Source organism: Carcharhinus amblyrhynchos, chromosome 23 (genome assembly GCF_965287045.1).
Source record: "Carcharhinus amblyrhynchos chromosome 23, sCarAmb.v2.hapA, whole genome shotgun sequence".
NCBI lineage: Eukaryota > Metazoa > Chordata > Chondrichthyes > Carcharhiniformes > Carcharhinidae > Carcharhinus > Carcharhinus amblyrhynchos.
This window is the reverse complement of record NC_137346.1, coordinates 7,413,147-7,435,459: the sequence shown is the minus strand read 5'-3', so window position 1 is coordinate 7,435,459 and position 22,313 is coordinate 7,413,147. Positions and strand designations below refer to the sequence as shown.

Genomic DNA, 22,313 nt, shown 5'->3' with positions numbered 1-22,313 from the left:
AGATGGCCTACTCCTCCTATTCCTTATGTTCTTATGCTTCACTCCGTACCATTCCCAGCTTCGATATTTCAACTTCTGTTCAAGCTTTATCAGGAATGAAAGATCAGCTTTTTCCTTTCCATTCAGTGTCACCACCAAGTCCTAGGTTAGATGTACAGAAACCTGGTCTATTCCATTCCTTTCAGTTCCTCAAGCCTGTTCAGCCATTCATTTAGATCATGGCTGACATTCATCAAGTTCCGTAACCTTTATTGACCTTCAGTCTCGGAACATACTGCATTTTTGCAGTATGTTCCAGATTTCCACTGCACTAAAGTGAAAAATGTTTCCTGACTTCACCCTTGAATTGGCTAACTCTAATTTTAAGGCTATTTTTCCCCTGTTCTGAACTCTCCAACAAAGGAGATAATTTCTCTAGTGACCATATTAACCCCCAATCATTTTAAACACCTCAATTAGGTCATCCTTTAATCATCTAAACTTGGGAATGCAAGCGTCCAAGTTTGGTGCTTTTAGTCCTAGTATCATTTCCTGCATTTCTCATTGCATCAGACTAGATGCAGGAGCAATGAGAGAAGAGAGATTTGTGTTATGGTTCTTTACATCTATCCATTTGTGAATAGTTATTCTCACCAACAGGAGAACAATAACAATGCTTCGTTGATTCTTGCATTTCATAAGTGACTTCCTCTTGTCAGACTCTGGGTTCCTGCTGAAAATTGTCTGCGTGACTGGTTCCTAGAAATCAAGTACAGATTCCATCTTTGTTATTAGTGGATAAAACTAGTATCTGCAGCTTCTAATCACCTGAGGCAGGGCCTGAAACAGAAGAAAGCTTTTAAGTGCTGATCTTTTTAAAAGTAAAATATTAAAGCTGCTTAATGAAAAATGTGCTTTGATTTAGTTTTGAAATGCTTGCCTCTAATTTTAAGATTGTGGCCCTTTATTCTAGGCTAGGGAAGAACTCTTATCCACCTTTACCCTACAAAATCATTTTAAGCAAACTGGTTTTAGATCAACCCTCAACCTTCTGGATTCCAGGGAATACAAGTTTAAGTGTATCCAATCTCTCCCCCTAATTTAGCCCTTTAAGCATCTGTTTTCTCTGGAATTCTCTGCCCGTTGAAGTGGTGGAGGCTGCCTCGCTAAATATTTTTAAGAAGCGGGTTGATGGGTTCTTGATAAGAGAGGGGATTAAGGGTTATGGGGAGAGGGCGGGAAAGTGGAACTGAGCCACAACAGATCAGCCATGATCTTATTGAATGGCGGGGCAGGCTCGAAGGGCTAGATGGCCTACTCCTGCTCCTATTTCTTATGTTCTTATGTTCTTATGTTCTTATGTTTTATACTGGTGAATCACAGAACCCCTACAACGTAGAGGGAGGCCATTTGGCCCATGGAGTCTGCACTGACCTCAATCCCACTCAGGTCCTACTCCTGTAACCCCACTTTGCTAATCCCTTAAAACCACGTTAATTTAGCATGGCCAATCAACCTAAGCCGAACATCTTTGGACTGCGGGAGGAAACCAGAACACCTGGAGGAAATCTACGCAGACACGGAGAACATGCAAACTCCACACAGACGGTGACCCAAGGCCGGAATTGAACCCAGGTTCTGGTGCTGTTAGGCAGCAGTGCTGATGATTGTGCCATCTGTGAACTTGCACTGTAGCCACCACCTCAGGCAGATTTTTCGTTCCTGTTATGTTTTGCCTAGAACCAAACACAGTACTCCAGAAAGAATCTGACCAAGAGCCTGTGGAACCTCCTCTCTTGTCCTTCAGTACTCCTGAATTAAAAGGCCCATTATTCCATTGCCTTTTTGATCACCTTTTGTTACCTATGTGCTATCTTCCAGTGCTGTGTGTATATCCAATCTTTGCTCCTGCATGGCTTCCACAAATGAAATATTCTGTTTGTATCCAAACTGGAAGACCTTGGACTTGATCACATGGAGCTTTAGCAGCCCTGGTTTAACCCGTTCATTTAATCTAACTGTGTACCTTTTTAACTCCTTGCCCATCTTGAGCAACTTGGCTCTGCTAACTTTGTGTCTTCTGCAAACTTTGATACACCACTCTGCGTTCCTTCATCATTGATGTATTTAGTGAAATGCTGAGGTCCCAGAAGAAATCCCTGGGGAATGACATTTGTCACATCTTGCCAGTCAGTATATCTTTTTTTATCCCTACTGTGTATCTCCACCTTCCAACTTTCATTCTGGTTTATTTTTTTCTTTATTCTTCAGATGCGGACGTCGCTGGCAAGGCCAGCATTTATTACACATCCCTAATTGCTTTTGAACTGAGTGGCTTTTTTATTCAGTTGTGGGGCATAACTTTCTCTGGCTGACTAGCATTTGCCTATCCCTAGTTGTCCTTGAGAAGGTGGTGGTGAGCTGCTGCCTTGAAGCGCTGCAGTCCACATGCTGTGGATTGATCCACAATGCTGTTAGGGAAGGAATTCCAGGATTTTGACCCAGCGACTAAACAAACAACAATATATTTCCATATCGGGATGGTGAGTGGCTTGGGGGAGAACTTGCAGGTGGAAGTGTTCCCGTGCATCTTCAGCCATTTCAGAGGAAGTTTGTGTCAACCACATGGCTGTTTTGATTTAATATACAGTGAAAAGTATTGTTTCTTGAGCACTATAAGACAAGCATACCATTCATAGAAAAGAAAGAAGAGAGTGCAGAATGTAGTGTTACAGTCATAAGTAGGGTGTAGAGAAAAATCCTATTAATATGAAATAGGTCCAATTAAAAATCTGATGGCAGCAGGGAAGAAGCTGCTCTTGAGTCAGTTTGTACATGACCTAAGATTTTTGTATCTGCAGTGATCGACCTGGAGTCACACGTAGGCTAGAACAGATACAGATGGCAGATTTCCTTCCCAGTAGGACATTTATGGCCATTGAGAATGTTTGTTTTTTTTTGGTCATTAGATTTTTAATTCCAGATCTTTTTGCATTCAAATTTGACCATCTGTCATAGTGGGATTTGAACCTGGGTCCCCAGAGCAAGGCCCTGTGTCTCTGGATTACAGTGATTAATATCACTGCACCATATCCTTTCCAAACTATGTACTCTCATTTTTTAATCTCTTAAATCCTCTCTGGAAGTCCAAAAAGATTATCTGTAGGATACTCCATTATACACTATTTTAGTGACCTCAAAAAAAAAAGAACAAATCAACTGATATAAGTCAACATGCATTAACCTTTACAAATTGCCTTACTGGCTCTGATCAATTTGTCCAAGTGCTCAGTCGCTCTGGCCCTGATGATTGATTCCTGTAAATTTACCACAATAGATGTCTCCAGTTAACTGGCAAATCTGTTGCTACCTGCTTTCCCCCTCTCTTTTTCAATAATAGACTGATATTTGCAATTTTTCAATACAATGGCATAGCTTTCAAATTGAGAGCTTAGAAAATTATGACTAAATCATCTACAATTTTCTCACATTCATTTTAAAACTCGTGGGTGGAAGCCATCAGCTCCTAAAGGATTTGGTTTTGCCAAAGTTCCAATGCAATGCATTTAAATCCAATGCTTTCCTCACCTTGACCCAGTTTTAGTTTCTCTTGTGCCCCTAGTATTTCATCCTCTTCCTCAATTGTGAAGACATGGTACTCATTTAACAAGCCTGCCATTTCTTTTGTTTGCTGACAAGGATCAGAGCCCACTTCTAGATCGCTAATTCCTAATCAAATCAGTTTGGGTTAGAGGCCAAATAAAGGACAAGCATTTCTTCAATTTGTTTTTAAATTAGTTTTGACATGCAATTTCACTTATGTACTTCACTCAATATGACCTGATCCATATCTATCTTCAATTCAATTGTGATGGCTGAGAGAGTCAAAAGGAAGGAAATCCTCTTTCTCAAGTTACTTTTCGTTCATGTCCATGTTTGTCATTTTGACCTTTCCCATGCTATGTAACTGGGAGCTGTTGTAATGATTTTGAACTGGGGCATGAGTGTCACCAAATGGTTTTTGATAATAGTCAAGTGAAAGATTTATACAGTTCATTGCCACTTGGCATAGGAGGTGCAGGTTAGTCTTTGGGTGTCTCGCTAGAGAAAATGGAAGGTGGCAGATAAGAGACTGAATTATACTCTTTGCTTTGGTAGAGTTTAGTCAATCTACCAAAGGTGTAACTACATAGTCATCATTAACTCTGGCCCAACCATCTTCAGCTGTTTCATCTCAGGCATGAGGTCATGTGGGGATATTTGCTAATGATAACACAACACTGGGTCAACATCTTAGAATTCTCCCTCTAACATGTGGATTGTAGTGCTTCAGGAAGACAGCTTGCCATCACAAGGGCAATTGGGGGTGGACAATGAATGCTGGTCTTGCTGGTGAGGCCTACATCCCATAAATTATTTTTTAGAAAAAAGGAACTGCACATGGTGGAAATGCAAGAAGTGTTTGCACTCTGTTTTGGTGTGTAGATCCGTTCAGAAAATTGGGCTCTGGAAGGTAGATAAACCCAAAAAGAACATGGCTGGATAAGTGGGTGCAGGGAGGAAGCAATAATTGGTGGAATGCCCAAATGGGTTTTCCTCTTCCTTTTCCTGTTGAGGCTGCATCATCTGCCTGTCCACACAAGTAGTTATTAGTTGTTGGGTAGTGAAACATTATCAATGTGTCAGGAATTCATGGTGTTGTGGTTAACTTGTCATGTCGCTTGGAATAATTTTGACAGCTTGAGTTTGTCCTCTTTGGCAGTTTGAAGCACCAAGTCATGTTTGTTTCCTTTCAGAAAATCAGATTTCTGTTTTTCCCAGTAGACGTTTATTCTTTTTGCCCCTTGTGTATTTTTGTCACGTTTATGTTCCACCCTCAGGAGGGCTAAGCAACCGCAGTCGGTCTTCGAGGCGAGGAACGGGCAGTCTGACATCCGCTGCCAGCAGTAGTCTGCTCGACATCGACCCAGTCATTCTCATACAGTTATTGGACCTGAAGGACCGGAGTAGCATGGAAAACCTGTGGGGCTTGCAGCCTCGGCCACCAGCTTCTCTGCTGCACTCTGCAGGTAACCTGCTCAGCCTATAATTTCTAATGTAAATGCTTGTGTGCAATTCATTCAAATACTTCTTGGTTAAAACTTCAAAACATATTAATATAAGATGGTCAGCAATCAATCCAATTGGGAAATTCAACAGGAATTACTTTGCCCAGAAGGTGTTTAAAATTAGAACAACGCAGAGTAGTTTAAAGTTTATTTATTCGTCACAAGTAGTCTTACATTCATACTGTAATGAAGTTACTGAAAATCCCCTAGCAAAGGTATACTAATGGTGAAGCTAGATAACTACATGAGGGAGAAAGGAATGGAAGGTTACACTGACAGGATTAGATGCAGGTGGGTGGTAGGAAGCTTGAATGGAGCGTAAACACCATCAGGAACTTGTTGGGCCGAGTGGGCTGTATCTGACTTGATTTATTATTGTCAAGTGTATTACTATACAATGAAAAATATTGTTTCTATCTGTGCTGTAAACTTTGAGTAATTCTACATAATTCGAAAACTTGGTATCACTGGGAGTCCAGATAATGAAGAATTTGCTTCCTACGGTTTGTATTGAGAACTTTCCCTCAATCCCCTAGGAAGGGTTTTAAAAAAAAATTGCTTTAATTTCTACACCTGGATTTGTTAACAGAAGCTGTAATATTTGACATTAAGCCAAATTTCCCAAAGCAATTAACTGCAATTTTTTTATTTTGAAAGTGTAGTCATGCAGTTGTGATGTAGGAAATGCATCATTGGTGCAATTTAAATTTGCTGTAAATTTGTCGTTGATTAGTAAAATTCTCACTGTTCTATTATGGCCTTCATTTTGTGCGGGGAGAGATTGGGTGGCAGACTGCACCATAGAACAATGTTCCTTCATGCCTGGGAACGTTGTCTGTACCTTCCTTTCAGCAGCACACAGCTGTGTGTACTGAGCCAGTAAAGAAACATTTTACAAGTGCTCCTGAAAACGCTTGGATTTTCCATCCTGAACTCTATTCTGAAAATTTACCAGGTACTCGTCTCGACTCCACAGCATTTAACATTTCTTCCTCATGTACTCGCCCATTTTTTTTCCCTTTAAAAAGCCATTGTTCATTTCAATTATTGTAGCAGCACGCTCCACATTTCAGTAGATCTTGAAATCCCTATCGGATTTGTTATTGACAATCCTGTTAATGATCCCTACTTCTGGACTCTTTTTGGCAAAAGCATCTCCATCTATTACTATCAAACCCTTTCATAATCTAAATTCATTAGATCATTCCTCAGCCTTCTCTTGGAGAAAAGAGGCACTGCCTGTTCAAATTTTGTGGAAATGCTCCTAAAAGCTAATGAATTTATATTCTGGAAGCTTTTGCGTGCATGTCTGGAAAAAAATACTCTTCTGAATAAGCCTGAATTCGCCTGGCAATTACCACCAGCCTTACTAACTATGGATCTACTTAGCCATCATTCTGTTGCTCTGTGTTCCCTAGTGCACTCCCTCCAAGGTAAAATGGTCAGGCTAGTCTACATTGTATATGTGACAGCTGCACTTTGCTCCCACCTTGCACCCTAGCCCACCTTCACCATTTGCATAAAAATTGACTATTTCATGAAACCCCTAGAAACACTCTGGATCTCAGTTTAAGAAGCATTCTTAATGGACTTGACCAATGTTTCTAAGATGATTTTTCCTTCTTGGCGTATTAGCTCAATGTCGTAAAGATCGTGACCAGCGGAGGCAGCAAGCTGTGCGGCGATCACCTCCCAATTCTGGGGTTCTGAAGAGGTTGAAGGCCCAAATGGCTGAAGTTAGGAGCAAAATGTCTGAAGTGAAAAGCCAGATGTCTGAGGCAAGAAGTGGCACGGTGTTGTGTGCTGATCTGGGGGCAAATTGTATCACTCACACTGGAGAACAGGGACCATCGGGGCCCAGTGGAATTGACAGCTTCCGGAGAAATGAATCTGGACTGGACCTCCTTTCCAATTATATAACATTTGGTGAGTGGACAGAGGATTAACACTGCATGTGACTGGAAGAATGTAAACTCAGTTATTACATGTTAAAGTTGATTTTGAGTTGAATGAGAGGAAATGCTTAAATTCAGAAAAAATCTGACTTCAGCAGGAATGAAAATATTAAAATCTCAACTGAACACTAGGAAAATAATCTGGGCAGAGTCTGGATTTGTGAAATTTGCACTGGAGTCTTTTGAGGACGTTTGTGAGGAAGCATCAGTGGGTGAGATGTATTGAGATTTTCAGAAGGCTTTTGATAAAGTGCCACACAGGTTAGTGAATGATGAACACGTGGGATAAATTTGATGGGTACTGGCATGGTTTGGTTAATGGACAGAACAGTCAGAATGAAAGGATTGTTCTCGGGAAGGCTGTGGTTACTGAGATATTGCCAGGATCAGGACTTGCACCCCAGCTGTTCACTGTTCATATTAATGATTTGGATGGTGGGGACCAAATGTAATATTTCCAAGTTTGTGGGTAACACAATTGGGTGGGAATGAGTCCCAAGGAGGATGTAGAGAAACTTCAAGGGGATTTGGACAGGGTTAGTGAGTAGCAAGAACATTGCAGATGCAATATTAGGCAGGTAAGTGTGAGATTAGCTTTGCACCTCCATTCCTCCTATCAGAGATTTTCTGAATGGTGAGAGACTGGGAAGTGTTGATGTCCAGAAGGACCTGGTGTCCTTGTGTCACTGAAAGCTAACGTGTGCATGTAGCAAGTAATTAGGAAGGCAAATAGTATCTTTGTCTTTACATCTGGACTCAAATCCTCTTGCGCTAAAGATGTCTTGCTGCAATTGTATAAAACCTTGGTTAGACCGGATCTGGATAACTTACCTAAGGAAGGGTATACTTGTCACTAGGGGAGTGCAGCAGAGGTTCACCAGACTAATCCCTGAGATGATGAAGTTGTCTCTTGAAGAGACTGGGCCTGTATTCTCTAGAGTTCAGAAGAATGAGGGGTGATCTCCTTTGTGATATGCAGTTCTTACAGGGCTGGGTAGGATAGATGCAGAAAGGAGTCACAGGTAGGCCAGACCAGGTGAGGGTGGCAGATTTCTTCCCTAAAAGACGTTGGTGAAATAGGTAGGTTTTTGCAACAATTGATGGCTGTCGTGGTCGCCATCTTTAAGTAATTTTGTATTCTAGATTTATTAATAGAATTCAAATTCCACCAGCTACCCTGGTGAAATTGAACCCATGTCCCCAGAGAATTCATCTGGGCCTATGGGTTACTAATTCAGTGAAGTTACTACGATGCCACCGTCTCCTCACATATGGCCAACATTTCCCAATTCTTCTGCTGAGTACAGAAATCTCCAGTCAGTGCTGTCTGAACAATTTTTAGAACGCTGTTTATTTGACAAACTTTTGCTAGTATATTAATACTGAGCATAGGAAGCTAAAAAGTACATCCTGGCCTGGTCACTACTTAAAATGTGTACTTTGCTAATGTGTGGCCAACTGATCTAACCAACAGCCAGCCCAGCCACACAATTTGGGTTCCAGCCAACATTATTAACTGGCCGCCAAGTAAAGACAAAGCTTGGTAGCAGTGTTGAAACAGCTGTTGTATAATCACAATGCAGTAATTATGTATTGTGAGGTATAAGTGGAGGATGAAAAATATTACTGTCTGATATGGGAAACAGTTCAGCAGAGGTTCAAGACCAAGGATTAAAATTAAATCCTTCTTTTAAAAAAAACATTTATTTCTGTGCTGGCCAAACTTGACGAATGAAAGTCAAAAATGTAAACGAGACAAAGTCCTGTCAGAATTAGAAGAAACTTTAGTTTGGTCGTAGTCATGGTGTGGCTGATTCTCTCATTGTCTTTCTCTTTTCCTCTCTCTCTCACTCCCTCTTTTTTCCTTTTTTTTCTCTCCCTCTTTTCCACTCTCCCTCTCTTTTCCTCTTTTTCTCTCCCTCTTTTCCCCTCTCCCTGTCTTTTCCTCTTTTTATCTCCCTCCCTTTTTCCCCTCTCCCTCCCCCTCCCTTTTCCCTCTCCCTCTCCCTCCCTTTTCCCCTCTCCCTCTCCCTCCCTTTTCCCCTTCCCCTCTCCCTCTCCCTCCCTTTTCCCTTCCTCCCTCCCTCTCCCTTTTCCCCTCTCCCTCCCTTTTCCCCTCTCCCTCCCCCTCCCTTTTCCCCTCTCCCTCTCCCTCCCCCTCCCTTTTCCCCTCTCCCTCTCCCTCCCCCTCCCTTTTCCCCTCTCCCTCTCCCTCCCCCTCCCTTTTCCCCTCTCCCTCTCCCTCCCCCTCCCTTTTCCCCTCTCCCTCTCCCTCCCCCTCCCTTTTCCCCTCTCCCTCTCCCTCCCCCTCCCTTTTCCCCTCTCCCTCTCCCTCCCTTTTCCCCTCTCCCTCTCCCTCCCCCTCCCTTTTCCCCTCTCCCTCTCCCTCCCCCTCCCTTTTCCCCTCTCCCTCCCCCTCCCTTTTCCCCTCTCCCTTTTCCCCTCTCCCCTCTCCCTTTTCCCCTCTCCCTTTTCCCCTCTCCCCCTCCCTTTTCCCCTCTCCCTTTTCCCCTCTCCCTCTCCCTCCCCCTCCCTTTTCCCCTCTCCCTCTCCCTCCCTTTTCCCCTCTCCCTCTCCCTCCCCCTCCCTTTTCCCCTCTCCCTCTCCCTCCCCCTCCCTTTTCCCCTCTCCCTCCCCCTCCCTTTTCCCCTCTCCCTTTTCCCCTCTCCCCCTCCCTTTTCCCCTCTCCCTTTTCCCCTCTCCCTCTCCCTTTTCCCCTCTCCCTTTTCCCCTCTCCCTCTCCCTCCCCCTCCCTTTTCCCCTCCCCCTCTCCCTCTCCCTCCCCCTCCCTTTTCCCCTCTCCCTCTCCCTCCCCCTCCCTTTTCCCCTCTCCCTCTCCCTCCCCCTCCCTTTTCCCCTCTCCCTCTCCCTCCCCCTCCCTTTTCCCCTCTCCCTCTCCCTCCCCCTCCCTTTTCCCCTCTCCAACTGTTCCTCTCATTGAAGAAGGCTGTAACCATTAATTTGATTGCCTTGCCAAGTTGATACTATTGACACAAATGAGAGTGAGACATGTCATGCAGTGCAGCTGGGATTTGAAGCTTTAATCGGATATGTAAAGTTCAGTTATCACGTTCAGCAAGATCTCTATTTCCTGTTCAAATGGCATTCGATGTGTTTTAGTATCATTTCCATGGTGCCATCATCAGGTGTAACACAGATATAAGCATGCTGTTAAAACAGCTAAAAATGCAAGTCTGTTGAATATTTGGATGAAAATTATATTTATTATGCACTAACAAGCCTGCAGGTTTGCTTTGTTACAAGTGCTAGTTTGTCAGTGTGAACTGTGTTTTCTTCAATATGTGGAGTTTATATTTATTTTAAAGAGAATAATGATGCAGCTACAAAACCCTTGCTGGATCTCTTGACTGGACCACTCCAAATAATCGGCTAGAAGACAAAGTGTCAGTTTGTCTATTTTCTTTACAAACTCCAGTTTGAGCTGCTGTGTGTTACAAGCACATTTTGTTTCTCATTTCTTACCTTTCGTATTTCTTTCAGTCTCATCAGGCTGCTGGGGTGCAGACTGTTAAATGGTTGACAGCTGCTTGTGTTTCATGGAATCCAATTCTGGACTAACTAATACCCAAGTAAACATAAGGCACTAAAAAGAGAAGCTGCCTAAAACTGACAGATCCAGTATTATTTGTGTAGAGAAAAGATAGGTTAACTGTTCAGGTGACAGCTTTATGTACGAGATACTGACAAAAGGTCTTCACCTGAAATGAGAACCCTTCTCTCGTAGGTGCTGACAAGCATGCTTTGTTTTTTCAGTACTTTAGTTTTTACTTACCCTTTTATGATTGACTGTCCCAGCTTTCTTAAAATCCCTACAGTTCATAAAGTGGCTAGTGTGCCCATCGAGTCTACATCAACTCTGACGGAGTACCTTACCCAGGCTGTCTCCTCTCCCCGGAACCCCAAACGTTTACATGGCCAATTCACCTAACCTGCACGTAATTGAACTGTGGGAGGAAAACCACGCAGACACAGGGAGAATGTGCAAATATTCGCCAGAGACCAGAATCAAACTGATTTTTGGAGCTATGAGTCAGTAGTACTAACCACTGTGTCACTATGCTGCCCAACTGGATGAGATCATTGAATACTGTCAAGTGTAACAGTCACATTCTTCCCTTTCTTTCTCCCCTCCCTTCCTCTTAAGCAAGCTTCATGGTGACTATTGGAATCATTAGGTGTAGATGAAATTTGGTAGGCAGGTCCTGATCTATAGCAGCTGGTGGTGGACATTAAACAGATGTTCCTTTTCCTCAAAGGTAATTCCATTCAAAGGGCCTTTAAAACTCATGACTGAAAATGAGTGCTTGTAGGGATTTGCTGTGTGGTGCTCAGAATGTAGGACAACCATGCCACCATCTACACTGCAACCCAACCCAAATATAACACCTAGGCACAGGATGGCCTGATCCATTGCAAAGCTAGTAAAACTGATTTAAAAACTGCCAATGATGCCTAGCGCTTGATGCTGTAGATTCCTCATATTTCCAATTACCACCTTACACAGATAGCAAGAGCAGAAGATCAGGTAGAGATCGCACTTTTCATTTTTCTCCCTTTTCCTGTTGTGGAGGAACTGGCTATAAGCGCATTACACTGTCACCCGTGTGTCGAGACTCCTCTAATATTTAATCCAAATGACTTTTCTAAATGTGTGTGAGCCATGTAGAGGCATCGCAGTCAAGTCTGGTGCAGCTCTCAAACAACAGCCACATGAACATTTCCAGCAGAGGGCACTGGATAATAAGCCAAAGCTAAAACAGTGGCATTTTTAGCTTGCTGCTCTTTCTAGTCTTTCCTAACCCAGAAATGCTGGAGTTTAGCCGATGGCACAGGTCAGGAATCAAGCCTGTGTGTAACCCCTGACCCATTAGGAATTGACCACACTTGTCTTTAAAAGTTAAAAATGAATTCTGTTCAGTCTGTATGTAGCTGTGTGTAGAGCAATACGATAGTAAAGCTCTTTGCGCTGAGTGCCTGATGAGAGATTTTTCTCTCTTTCCCCCCCCCACCCCCAATCCCGGAAAAGAAATCGGCTTTGATTTGCTGCAGGCAGTCAAAGAATCTCAATGAAAATAAAGCTTTAAACACTTAGATTCCAGCACTTTAGAACATTTCACTAATGCTGAGCAATCGGGTTGGAGTTGCCTTGGAAACAGGACTGATCTGCCTGAGAGTACATTCTGGTCACCCTTAGTCTGTTCTTTCTGACGTCAGAACAGTAAATGTCCTGTGAGCATGCATTTGATTTGGTGAGCATAAGGAAAGCCTTTCTGAAGAGGACATTTGGAGGAAGGGGGAACAAAAATATTTGAGTGAGCAGTGTTGTTTATGGGAATCCATATCAAGCTTAGACAAGAAGCAAAATTGATCTATATTAACAGGCCCCATGGCTTCTGTGAAGAGAAAAGAGATGTAAACCTGTCTTTTTACTGTCTTCAAATTCTTAAAGATTTATTTCAACTCTACATTTCCAGCATCTGCATTTTAAAAAAAAATAAATAAATTGATCATCTGTCAAGTAACAGTCCTGCTTTTTCACCTAGAATATTTCTGGCATCTTTTTAAAGCACATGTGGGGGCTGTCAGTTAATAGCAATTGAGTTTGAGAGGTTCAACAAAATGTTACAAGCTGTTAACTTGTAAAATTTCCCTCTCTGATTATTGCCTTCAGCATCCGCAAAGAAATGTGGGTCTCCAAAACACAGTCGTTCAGGTTCATCAGGGACCAGTTTCTCTCTCCGCAGAGCACTGGAATGTGGGGATAAGGATCTGCACTATCAGGAGAATTGTCAACCCAGCACAGCAGGTAACTGCTGGTAATTGGTTTAATTCCTCTGGTTTATTTACCATATATAGTATTAAATAATAATCTAGCTTGCAGTCACATAAGGAGGCTGAATACATCCAGAAACCTAACCTTGAAATAATTAGAGCAGCTGATTTAGCATAGTGACACTCCATTAATTTCCCCACTTACTAAATGTAGCATGAAGCATGATTTGTGGTTTGAAGAATGCAGGATTTGCACCAGAAATCCTTTTAAATGTAGGTAAAAATGATTAGCAACAACAAATAGCTTGTTCTCCCCATAATGTGTTCTATGCTTCCTCTACCTAACCTTGGAACTAGGCTTTATGCCCATGCTTGTTCAGATGCCTACCAGTATAAATTGATAGCCAGCTTAATGTTCCATATTCCCTGATGCATTCCACTTCTGGCTCTCACTGTTATCCTTCTGTTACTGTCTGACAAAGTAACTCTGCAGATATGTACACAACATCTGATGTAGTTCACCTTATTTTTGTCAAAAAACCCAAGTAAGCAATTAATAGGATATCGTTGACAAAATCTATTCTCGAACACACAAAAAGATTTTCTTAAAACATTGCCAATTACAATTTTTAACATAGGATTATCAAAGCCCAGCAATAGACAAGGATCACCACATGCTGTAACCAAGCCGAATGACGCTGAGGCCCCATCAGTCTGTAAGGCCGAGGACCGAGCTTTTGCTGTCATTGCGTCTGACCAATTCAGTAACTCTGCTCTGAATGGATTGTCGTCACTGGAAATGACACGGAAAGCTGCCACTTTAGGGTAAGTGTGTATTTAAATCTTTATCTTGTGTCTCACTACACATGACAGTTGCAAGCAATCTTGTGTGCGTCCTTCCCAACACTGTTGTTGAGTTACTTGTTTGAGTATTCTACCCAAAATAGAGGAAATAATTGGCTTTGACCCATACCCCGAATCTAAACTTTTCCTGTATGGCATACTCTGCCCACACAACCCAGTGGGAGAAGAGTTGTTCTTTGTGAAAGCACAGTTTAAATTTATTATTGTTTGTTATAACTCCATTATTTTTGAATTGTAGCTGCTGCTGTAATGCAGACACACTGGAGCCAGTATATACACAAAGATCCCAAAAGCAGCAAGTGACACAATTGACTGGATAATTTGCTTTTAACTGTAATAATGGGGGAAATGCTGCCCACAACATCCATGCAAACTACTGCATTTTGTTTCTTTCGTTCTGACAATGTAGCACCTTCTCGGACAATTGGGGTTGGGCAACAAATGCTGGCCTAGCTAGTAACAGTGACATCCCAAGAATGAAGGTTTGTTAATTCATCAACACTGTTGGCCTAGATTACTTAAGCTCTAGACTGGAGTTTAAACTCTACCTTTTGACCTAGTAGCAATAGTGCCACTAACTGAAACAAGCTAACACCGCATTCTGTATTTAATGCCTTCTGCTCCTTACCATTTTCAGTCCCTATTGATAGGTGTTGGGTCTGCAACGTGACAATGACATTTTGCCATTCAGTAAAAAGGGGGTTTTGGTGAAATAGTTTGATTTCAGAAGTCAAATAAAGATTAAAGGCTGATTGTTTCTCAAGTTAATGCTGCTTAATTCCAAATATGCACCATCAAGCTGAATAAGTATCTCTTTATCTGACTGCCAACCTATTAAAATAATGGTTTTAAACAAATTGAGTTAACAAGAATAGCATTTGTGTGAAATTGCTTGTGTTCAATTTGAGGATCTTTATTAACCTCTGCACTTGCTCCAGGTCAGTGGCCTCATGCTGTTTCATTGATAACCAGCAGCATTCCGACTCCGACAATGCAGGCACTACAGGACCATGTGCTTTGCCTCTTGAGGGTACATCAGGCAGGCCAGAAGAAGGTAAAGTTACATCTTGATTACTGTGCCTCAGTGAGCTTATTAATATTAAATGCTGCGGAAGTGTGTGTTGTTCAGCCTAGCCACTGTGTAATATAACTTGCTGTTTCATTCACTACACAACCCAGTAGGAAGCATGTGCTAGGATAGTTTCACTTCTAGTGCAAGTTCCACTCTGGGATATTAGCTACCGTATAAACTCAAAGCTGCTACTTGCACTAGATTGTAAGCATGTATGTGCCAGGGTAATTGGTTTCAAAAACACTTTGTTCTGTTTTGGTGCAGTACTCTAAGTGCGGTGGCAAAGATAGTTCTATTTGTAGGGGCACCAACTCAAAGCGATGCCTATTCCATCGAGACCAGCTCCAATTGGATATCCAGCACTGAAGGGCATCAGCCATGAAAGTTGCCCTACATTCATGCTGTGACATGAGTCTACCCTTCATGCTGGTGAACAGTAGATGCATCATACATAGAACTACATCAGTTTTTAAAAATGTGTTCATTTGAGGTGTAGGTGTTGCTGACTTGGCCAGCACTTAAAGTCATAGGGGTTTACAGCATGGAAATAGGCCTTGCGGCCCAACTTGTCTGTCATCCTTTTTTAAAATCCCTAAGCTAATCCCAATTGCCTGTATTTTGGCCCATATCCCTCTATATACATCTTACCCATATAACTGTCTAAATACTTCTTAAAAGACAAAATTGTACCCACCTCTACTTCTACCTCTGGCAGCTTGTTCCAGACACTCACCACCCTCTGTGAAAAAATTGCCCCTCTGGACACTTTTGTATTTCTCTCCTCTCAACTTAATTTAAAACTATGCCCTCTAATTTTAGACTCCCCTACCTTAGGGAAAATATATTGACTATCTAGCTGACTTGTGCCCCTCATTACTTTATAAACTTCTAAAAGATCACCCTCAGCCTCCTATGCTCCAGAGAAAAAAGTCCCAGTCTATCCATCCTGTCCTTATAACTCAAACCAGCAAGTCCTGGTAGCATCCTAGTAAATCTTTTCTGCATGCTTTCTAGGTTAATAATATCCTTTTCTATAATAGGGTGACCAGAGCTGCACACAGTATTCAAGTATGGCCTTACCAATGTCTTGTACAACTTCAAGACATCCCAACTCCTGTAGTCAATGTTCTGACCAATCAAACGAAGCATGCTGAATGTCTTCTTCGTCACTCTGTCCATCTGTGACTCCACTTTCAAGGAGCTATGAACATGTACCCCTAGATCTCTGTTCTGTAACTCTCCAACGTTAACGTTAACTATGTTCTGCCCTGGTTCATTCTACCAAAATGCATCACTTTGCATTTATCTGGCCCAATTGATCAAGATCCCATTGCAATCAGAGATAACTTTCTTCACTGCCCACTATGCCACCAATCTTGGTGTCATCTGCAAACTCACTAACCATGCCTCCTGTATTCTCATCCAAATCATTAATATAAATGCAAATAACAGTGGACCCAGCACTGATCCCTGAGACATGAACTTATTGCCCATTCTTAATTGCCGTTGAGAAGGTGGTGATGATGAGGTGCAGTCCATACGGTGTAGAAACACCCAAAATGTAATTGGGCAAGGACGTTACAACATGGCTGTAATTTGACTCAGTCAGAAAATGTCTTATTTTTATCCTCCTTGTGAACAGTGGCCCTAATTTTTTGTCGTCCCTGTTCCATATCCTTGTTTCTTCAATCACCTACTTTTAAATATTTGACATTGTCTGTGCTTGAATCACTAACTGCAGTCATTCATTCCACAGTTTAGCAATCCTTTTGGTAAATAAAGGCTTTTCTCACAGCATTTAATCCTGTCATTACATCACCATTTGATCAATGGAAACAATCCATTTCTATTTCTTTTCCATTCCTCAATTGTAAGATTCTGAAGGCTTGGCAAGGTGGACACTGGGAGATTGCTCCCACTGGCTAGGGAATCCGGAACACACAGGCATAGTCTCAGGATAAATCAATCTTTTAGGACAGAGATATGGAGAAATCTCATCACCCTGAGGGCAGTGAATCTGGAAAATTCTCTACCCAGAGATCTGTGGATGAAAAAGAAAATTTTTTTTTTGATTTGTTCATGGGATGTGAGCATGGCTGACTGGGCCAGCATTTATTGACAATCAGAGGGCATTTAAGAGCCAAACGCGTTGCTATGGATCTGGAGTTACACATAGTCCAGATCAGATGAGGGTGGAAGGTTTCCTTCACTAAAGAACATTAGTGAACCCAGATGGGTTATTACAGCAGTCAGCACTGGTTTCATGGTTATCATTAGACTTCTAATTCCAGAATTTTATTGAATTCCAATTTTACCATCTGTTATGGTGGGATTTGAACCCATGTCTCCAGAGCACTGACGAAGGGTCATCCAGACTCAACATTAGCTCTGTTCTCACTCCAAAGATGCCATCAGACCTGCTGAGATTTTCCAGCATTTTTGGTTTTTTTTGGTTCCAGCATTAGCTTTTATCTCAGAGCATCATCATGGGTCTCTGGATTACTAGTCTAGCAACAATACCACAACGTGACTGCATGCCCTTTAATTTCTCATTGTCCTTAACCCAGATAGCCCAGTTGGAAGAGCATCAGTGTAACAATTATATAAAATGGTAATATTTAAGAGAGCTTTAATAAGTAACCTTGTAATTTCTACTAGTCGCCATACGAACTACTCCTGCTTGTTTTGCCTTAAGCCTGTATATAAACAATACTTGCTTTTGTACAGGTGGAAAGTGTCTGTCAACACTTGCAGCTTAACCTGAGGTTCTTTTTGCAGTTGCATCCCTTCAGAAAAAGGTCCTTCATTTGCTGCCTGGAATGAGTAGTGACAGTGAGAGCGAATGCGAAACTGAGATTGAGGAACAAGAAGGGAATGTGTCTACAGAGCATGTGAATCGCAACTTTGCTACTCAGAGCCCCGGAGAAGGTATGAATCAAGATTTTCATTCCTGGCTAAGTCCTGTCAGTATTTTGTCTATCATTGGTAAACTTTTTTTAAACATTGATGTAATTGAAAGAATTATTGGAAGATTTGCATACAAATTTAGAAGTAAGCTGAATTAATGCTGAACTGAAAACACAATGTTGGAAGTGTAAAGTAGATCAGTTAGTAAAAAGAAACAACGGCAGGCTATGGACATGTGCCGTTCATTGGATCTGCATCTGATGTAGGATAGAAACCCAGAAATAATTTCAGCCCTGGTGAACTGCAAAGACCAGGTAACTTCTTCCATTTGTTCATGGATTATGGGTGTCGCTGGCAAGGCCGTCAGTTGTTGCCCACTTGGGGTGCGCTGATGCTTGCGATCATGGTTTGCCTCTGCTAGGGTAGAATAAGCAATCAGGATAGACAATGAGGTTAAACCGAGGCTTGACCTGATGCAATTTTTCAAAGCTATGTCAGCCTTTGGCTAAGATGAAGCTCGGATCAAGCCTGGAAGCCTCATCCTGTCAGCTTGAATCTTGTTTGATCGAACCCAAGATGGGATGTATTTTCTTGTCAGCTTGGATCTGATTTGTTCCTTGTGGGAACTTTGGAGTTCATTAATTGGCGCTTTTGATGAGGAGTAAAGTACCGGGGTTGGAGGGAGGGAATCAATTGTTGCCCACCCCTAACTGATCTTGAACTGAGGGACTTGCTGGGCCATTCCAGAGGACTGTTCAGAATCAATCATGTTGCTGTGGATCTAGAGTCACATGTAGACCTGCCCAGGGCACTGGTGAACCAAATGGGCTTTTTAAAATTTATTTACAGAAAGTGGGTGTCACTGGCTAGATCAGCATTTATTGTCCATCTCTAGTTCTCGTCAGAATTGATGAGCATTTCTGTGATTTAAGGTGGTTACAAGTGTTGTGGCATGGTCCCTTTTTAAAACAACAATCACAATTGTTACATCATTTGAGCCTTCCAGAGACGTGTGGACAGTCTAGATCCTAACCCTGTACAGTGAACATCTCTACAATAAACCCATTTTCTGTTCCACCCCCCCCACCTGGCACCTCCGTTAATTATCACACACCGCAGCTTCAGTGCGCCATAACAAATAAACTGGCGACAAGTCAGAATTGGAAAAACACCAAAAGAGGAAAAAATTCAGTTGGGGCTGGACCTCTGACTCGGAGGTCGAGTAGGATCAGCAGGTTGAAACATTGCAACATCGAGAGTGCTGGTAAGGTACCAGAAAAAAAAACCATTGAGATTCTTACCAGAGACGTAATTGATAGACTTCAGTTGGCAGTATCTGTGCATGTGATTGGGTAAAAGAGGCCACAATGCACCAAAAAAGGAAAAGTCTGCGCGGTAATTTCTGCATTGTATTTAAATCGAGAGTTTGTCTGATGTGTAATCGGGTTAATTTTCCAAGTCGTTTTAACTGAATGAAGGGAAGCCTCTTGAAAAGAGCACTACATAGTACTGATGGGGAAAAAATAGCGGATCAGTTCGGTGATGTAAGCTTTTTGACCAAGATATTGAACGTTGGAGATTCTATACAGAGATGTTGCAGTATTGTATACAGTCAATTTAAATTTCAGAGGAACTCATGGACCCAATTTCTCTGTCCTATTGGAAGTTAAGCCTTTAACTTGCTGCATTGTTTGGTCCAACTAGAGAAGCCTGGTGCCAAAATCCTCAAAGAACATCATTCACAGAAGCCACGGATGATCACGGAGTAGTTCAGGTTTCAGTGAAGAAATCAGGACAAGAATATTTAACAGTTTGTAGCAACCTTAAAATTGTTGCAGAATATTGAGTTTGTTGCATCATTGGATGACACACTTCAAGATTGATTGGTCTGTGGGTTTTCAAATGAGGCAACCCAGCGATCCTTGCTCACTAAATACATTTTAGGCTTAAAAACAGCTCAGAAGATTGAAAGCTCAATGGAACTCACAGCTAGAGAAGCTTCACATTTGGGAACAGGCACAAAAGTCTCTGGTATGTGCCACTCAGAGGGGGCCTGTCTAGCAATAGGCTTATCATTGATGTGCAAGAATGGGCCATTCACCAGCTGAGTGCTGGAGCAAGAATGAATGCAAGAATTGTAACAAGGTGGGCCACATTGCAAGAGCTTGTTGCAGAAAACCAGGTTTCCCTAAAGTGTGTTGAGAAAAAGAACCTGGACCCATTTTAAAAAAAAAGACAAATTCAGTGAAAAGAATACAATGTGGCTAACAAGATAACGACGATCAACAGTCAGAAGTCTCTTTTTGATTTAATTTAGTATTGTCACGTGTATTAGTCTACAGTGAAAGCATTGTTTCTTGCGCACTCTACAGACAAAGCATTCCATCCATAGAGAAGGAAAGGAGAGAATGCAGAATGTAGTGTTACAATCATAGCTAGGGTATAGAGAAAGATCAACTTAATACGAAGTAAGTACATTCAAAAATCTGACAGCAGCAGGGAAGAAGCTGTTCTTGAGTCAGCTGGTGCGTGACCTCAGACTGAAGGTGGTGAAAGGGAGTATGTCCGGGATGCTTAGGCCCTCCTTTACGCTGGCTGCTTTTCTGAGGCAGTGCGAAGTATAGGCAGTGTCGATGGATGGGAGGCTGGTTTGTGTGATGGATTGGGCTTAATTCACGACCCTTTGTAGTTTCTTGTGGTTTCGGACAGATCAGCAGCCATATCAAACTGTGATACAACCAGAAAGGATGCTTTCTCTGGTGCAATTGTAAAAATTGGTGAGAGTTGTAGCGGACATGCCAAATTTCCTCAATTTTCTGAGAAAGTAGAGGCGCATTGGTGGACTTTAACTATAGTGTTGGCATGGAGGGATCAGGACAGGTTGAACACCTAGAAACTTGAAGCTCTTGATGACTTCCACTTCATCCCCGTTGATGTGGACAGGAACATGTTCTCTGCTACACTTCCTGAAATCAATGACTATCTCCTTGGCTTAGCTGCCATTGAGAGAGATTATTGTCATTGCACCAGTTCACCAGATTTTCTATCTCTTTTCTGTACTCCGTCTCATCATACAGTGGTGTCACCGGCATACTTGAAAGTAGAGTTGGAGGGGAATTTGGACTCATTGCCATAGGTGTGTCAGGAGTACAATAAGGGGCTGAGGGTGTACAGTAAGGGCTGAGGGCGTAGCCTTATGGGACACCAGTGCTGAGGGTGATCACGGAGGAGGTGGTGTTGTCTGTCCTTACTGATGGTGTCTGAGAGTTAGGAAGTCTAGGATCCAGTTGCAGAAGGAGGAGCCGAGCCCTGGACCCCAGCATTTGGAAATGAGTTTTGTAGAAATAATACCAGTTTTCAGAATGTTGCCTCTTCATGTGAGTAGGAATAATGGTGTTGAAGGCTGAGCGTTAGTTAATAAATAGGAGGCTGACATAGGTGTCTTTTTTATCTAGGTGTTCCAGGGGTTGAATGTGGAGCCAGGAGATGGGTCTGCTGTGAACCAGTTGCAACAGTAGGCAAGCCTTGGAGGGATGCATTGGTGCCGGCAATTCTACATGCCTTTATCTTGTAGCCTTGCAGACCTTGCCATAGTGAGAGTCCATATGGCTAACCTGGGACTCTAACTTGGTCTGGTATTGCCTTTTGGTATCTTTGGATCTCCGTAGATCTTATCTGTCTGTCTTATATAGATCAGCGGCACCTGACTTGAATGCTTCAGACCTGGATCTTAGCAAGCAGTGCATATCCCTACCCATCCATGGTTGGGGGAAACATGGATTTGCTTCTTTGGCACACGGTCTTCTAAACATTTCCTAATGAAGTCAGTTATTGTAGTGGCGTACTCATTCAGGCTGGTTGCAGAGTTTTTAAATATTTACCAGTTCATGACTCGAAGCAGTCCGAAGTGTCCCAACACCAGATTAAAGTCCAACAGGTTTATTTGATAGTAAACGCCGCAAGCTTTCGGAACATGCTGTTCCTTCATCAGGTGTGTGGAGAGTTCTGTTCAGAAACGGCATATAAAGGCACAGACAGTTTACAGAATACGGATTAGAATGCGAGTCTTTACAGCTAATCTGCTGTTCGAGTCTTAAAGGTGCAGACAATGTGAGTGGCGATAGCATTAAGCATAGGTTAAAGAGATGTGTATTGTCTCCAGACAGCACAGTAAATGAGATGTTGCAAGTTCAGGCAAGTCATGGGGGTTACAGATAGTGTGACATGAACCCAAGATCCCGGTTAAGGCCATCCTCGTGTGCGGAACTTGGCTATCAGTTTCTGCTCAGCGACTCTGCGCTGTCGTATGTCGTGAAGGCTGCCTTGGAGAATGTTTACCCGAAGATCAGAGGCTGAATGCCCGTGACCGCTGAAGTGTTCGCCAACAAGAAGGGAACAGTCTTGCCTGGTGATTGTCGAGCGGTGTTCATTCATCCGTTGTCGTAGCATCTGCACGGTCTCCTCAATGTACCATGCTTCAGGACATCCTTTCCTGCAGCGTATTAACTAGACAACGTTGGCCAAGTTGCAAGAGTATGTGTGCGCACCTGGTGGATGGTGTTCTCGCGTGAGATGATGGCATCCATGTCGATGATCTGGCATGTCTTGCAGAGGTTGCTGTGGCAGGATTGTGTG

The 22,313-nt window shown here is 42.5% G+C and overlaps 1 protein-coding gene across 6 annotated transcripts in view; it reads left to right on the top strand.

Moving 5' to 3' along the window:
• Nucleotides 1-22,313, top strand: part of trim37 (tripartite motif containing 37) — a 121,125-nt gene that overhangs the window by 74,085 nt on the left and 24,727 nt on the right. For 5 of the 6 annotated variants that reach the window (XM_080210441.1, XM_080210446.1, XM_080210444.1 and 2 more), the window contains 6 exons: nucleotides 4,860-5,048; nucleotides 6,723-7,013; nucleotides 12,735-12,869; nucleotides 13,474-13,660; nucleotides 14,638-14,753; nucleotides 17,550-17,699. In XM_080210441.1, coding sequence (XP_080066567.1) covers nucleotides 4,860-5,048; nucleotides 6,723-7,013; nucleotides 12,735-12,869; nucleotides 13,474-13,660; nucleotides 14,638-14,753; nucleotides 17,550-17,699 — 1,068 coding nt within the window. The remainder of the gene's footprint in view (nucleotides 1-4,859; nucleotides 5,049-6,722; nucleotides 7,014-12,734; nucleotides 12,870-13,473; nucleotides 13,661-14,637; nucleotides 14,754-17,549; nucleotides 17,700-22,313) is intronic. The other variant, XM_080210445.1, reaches the window with a different exon arrangement.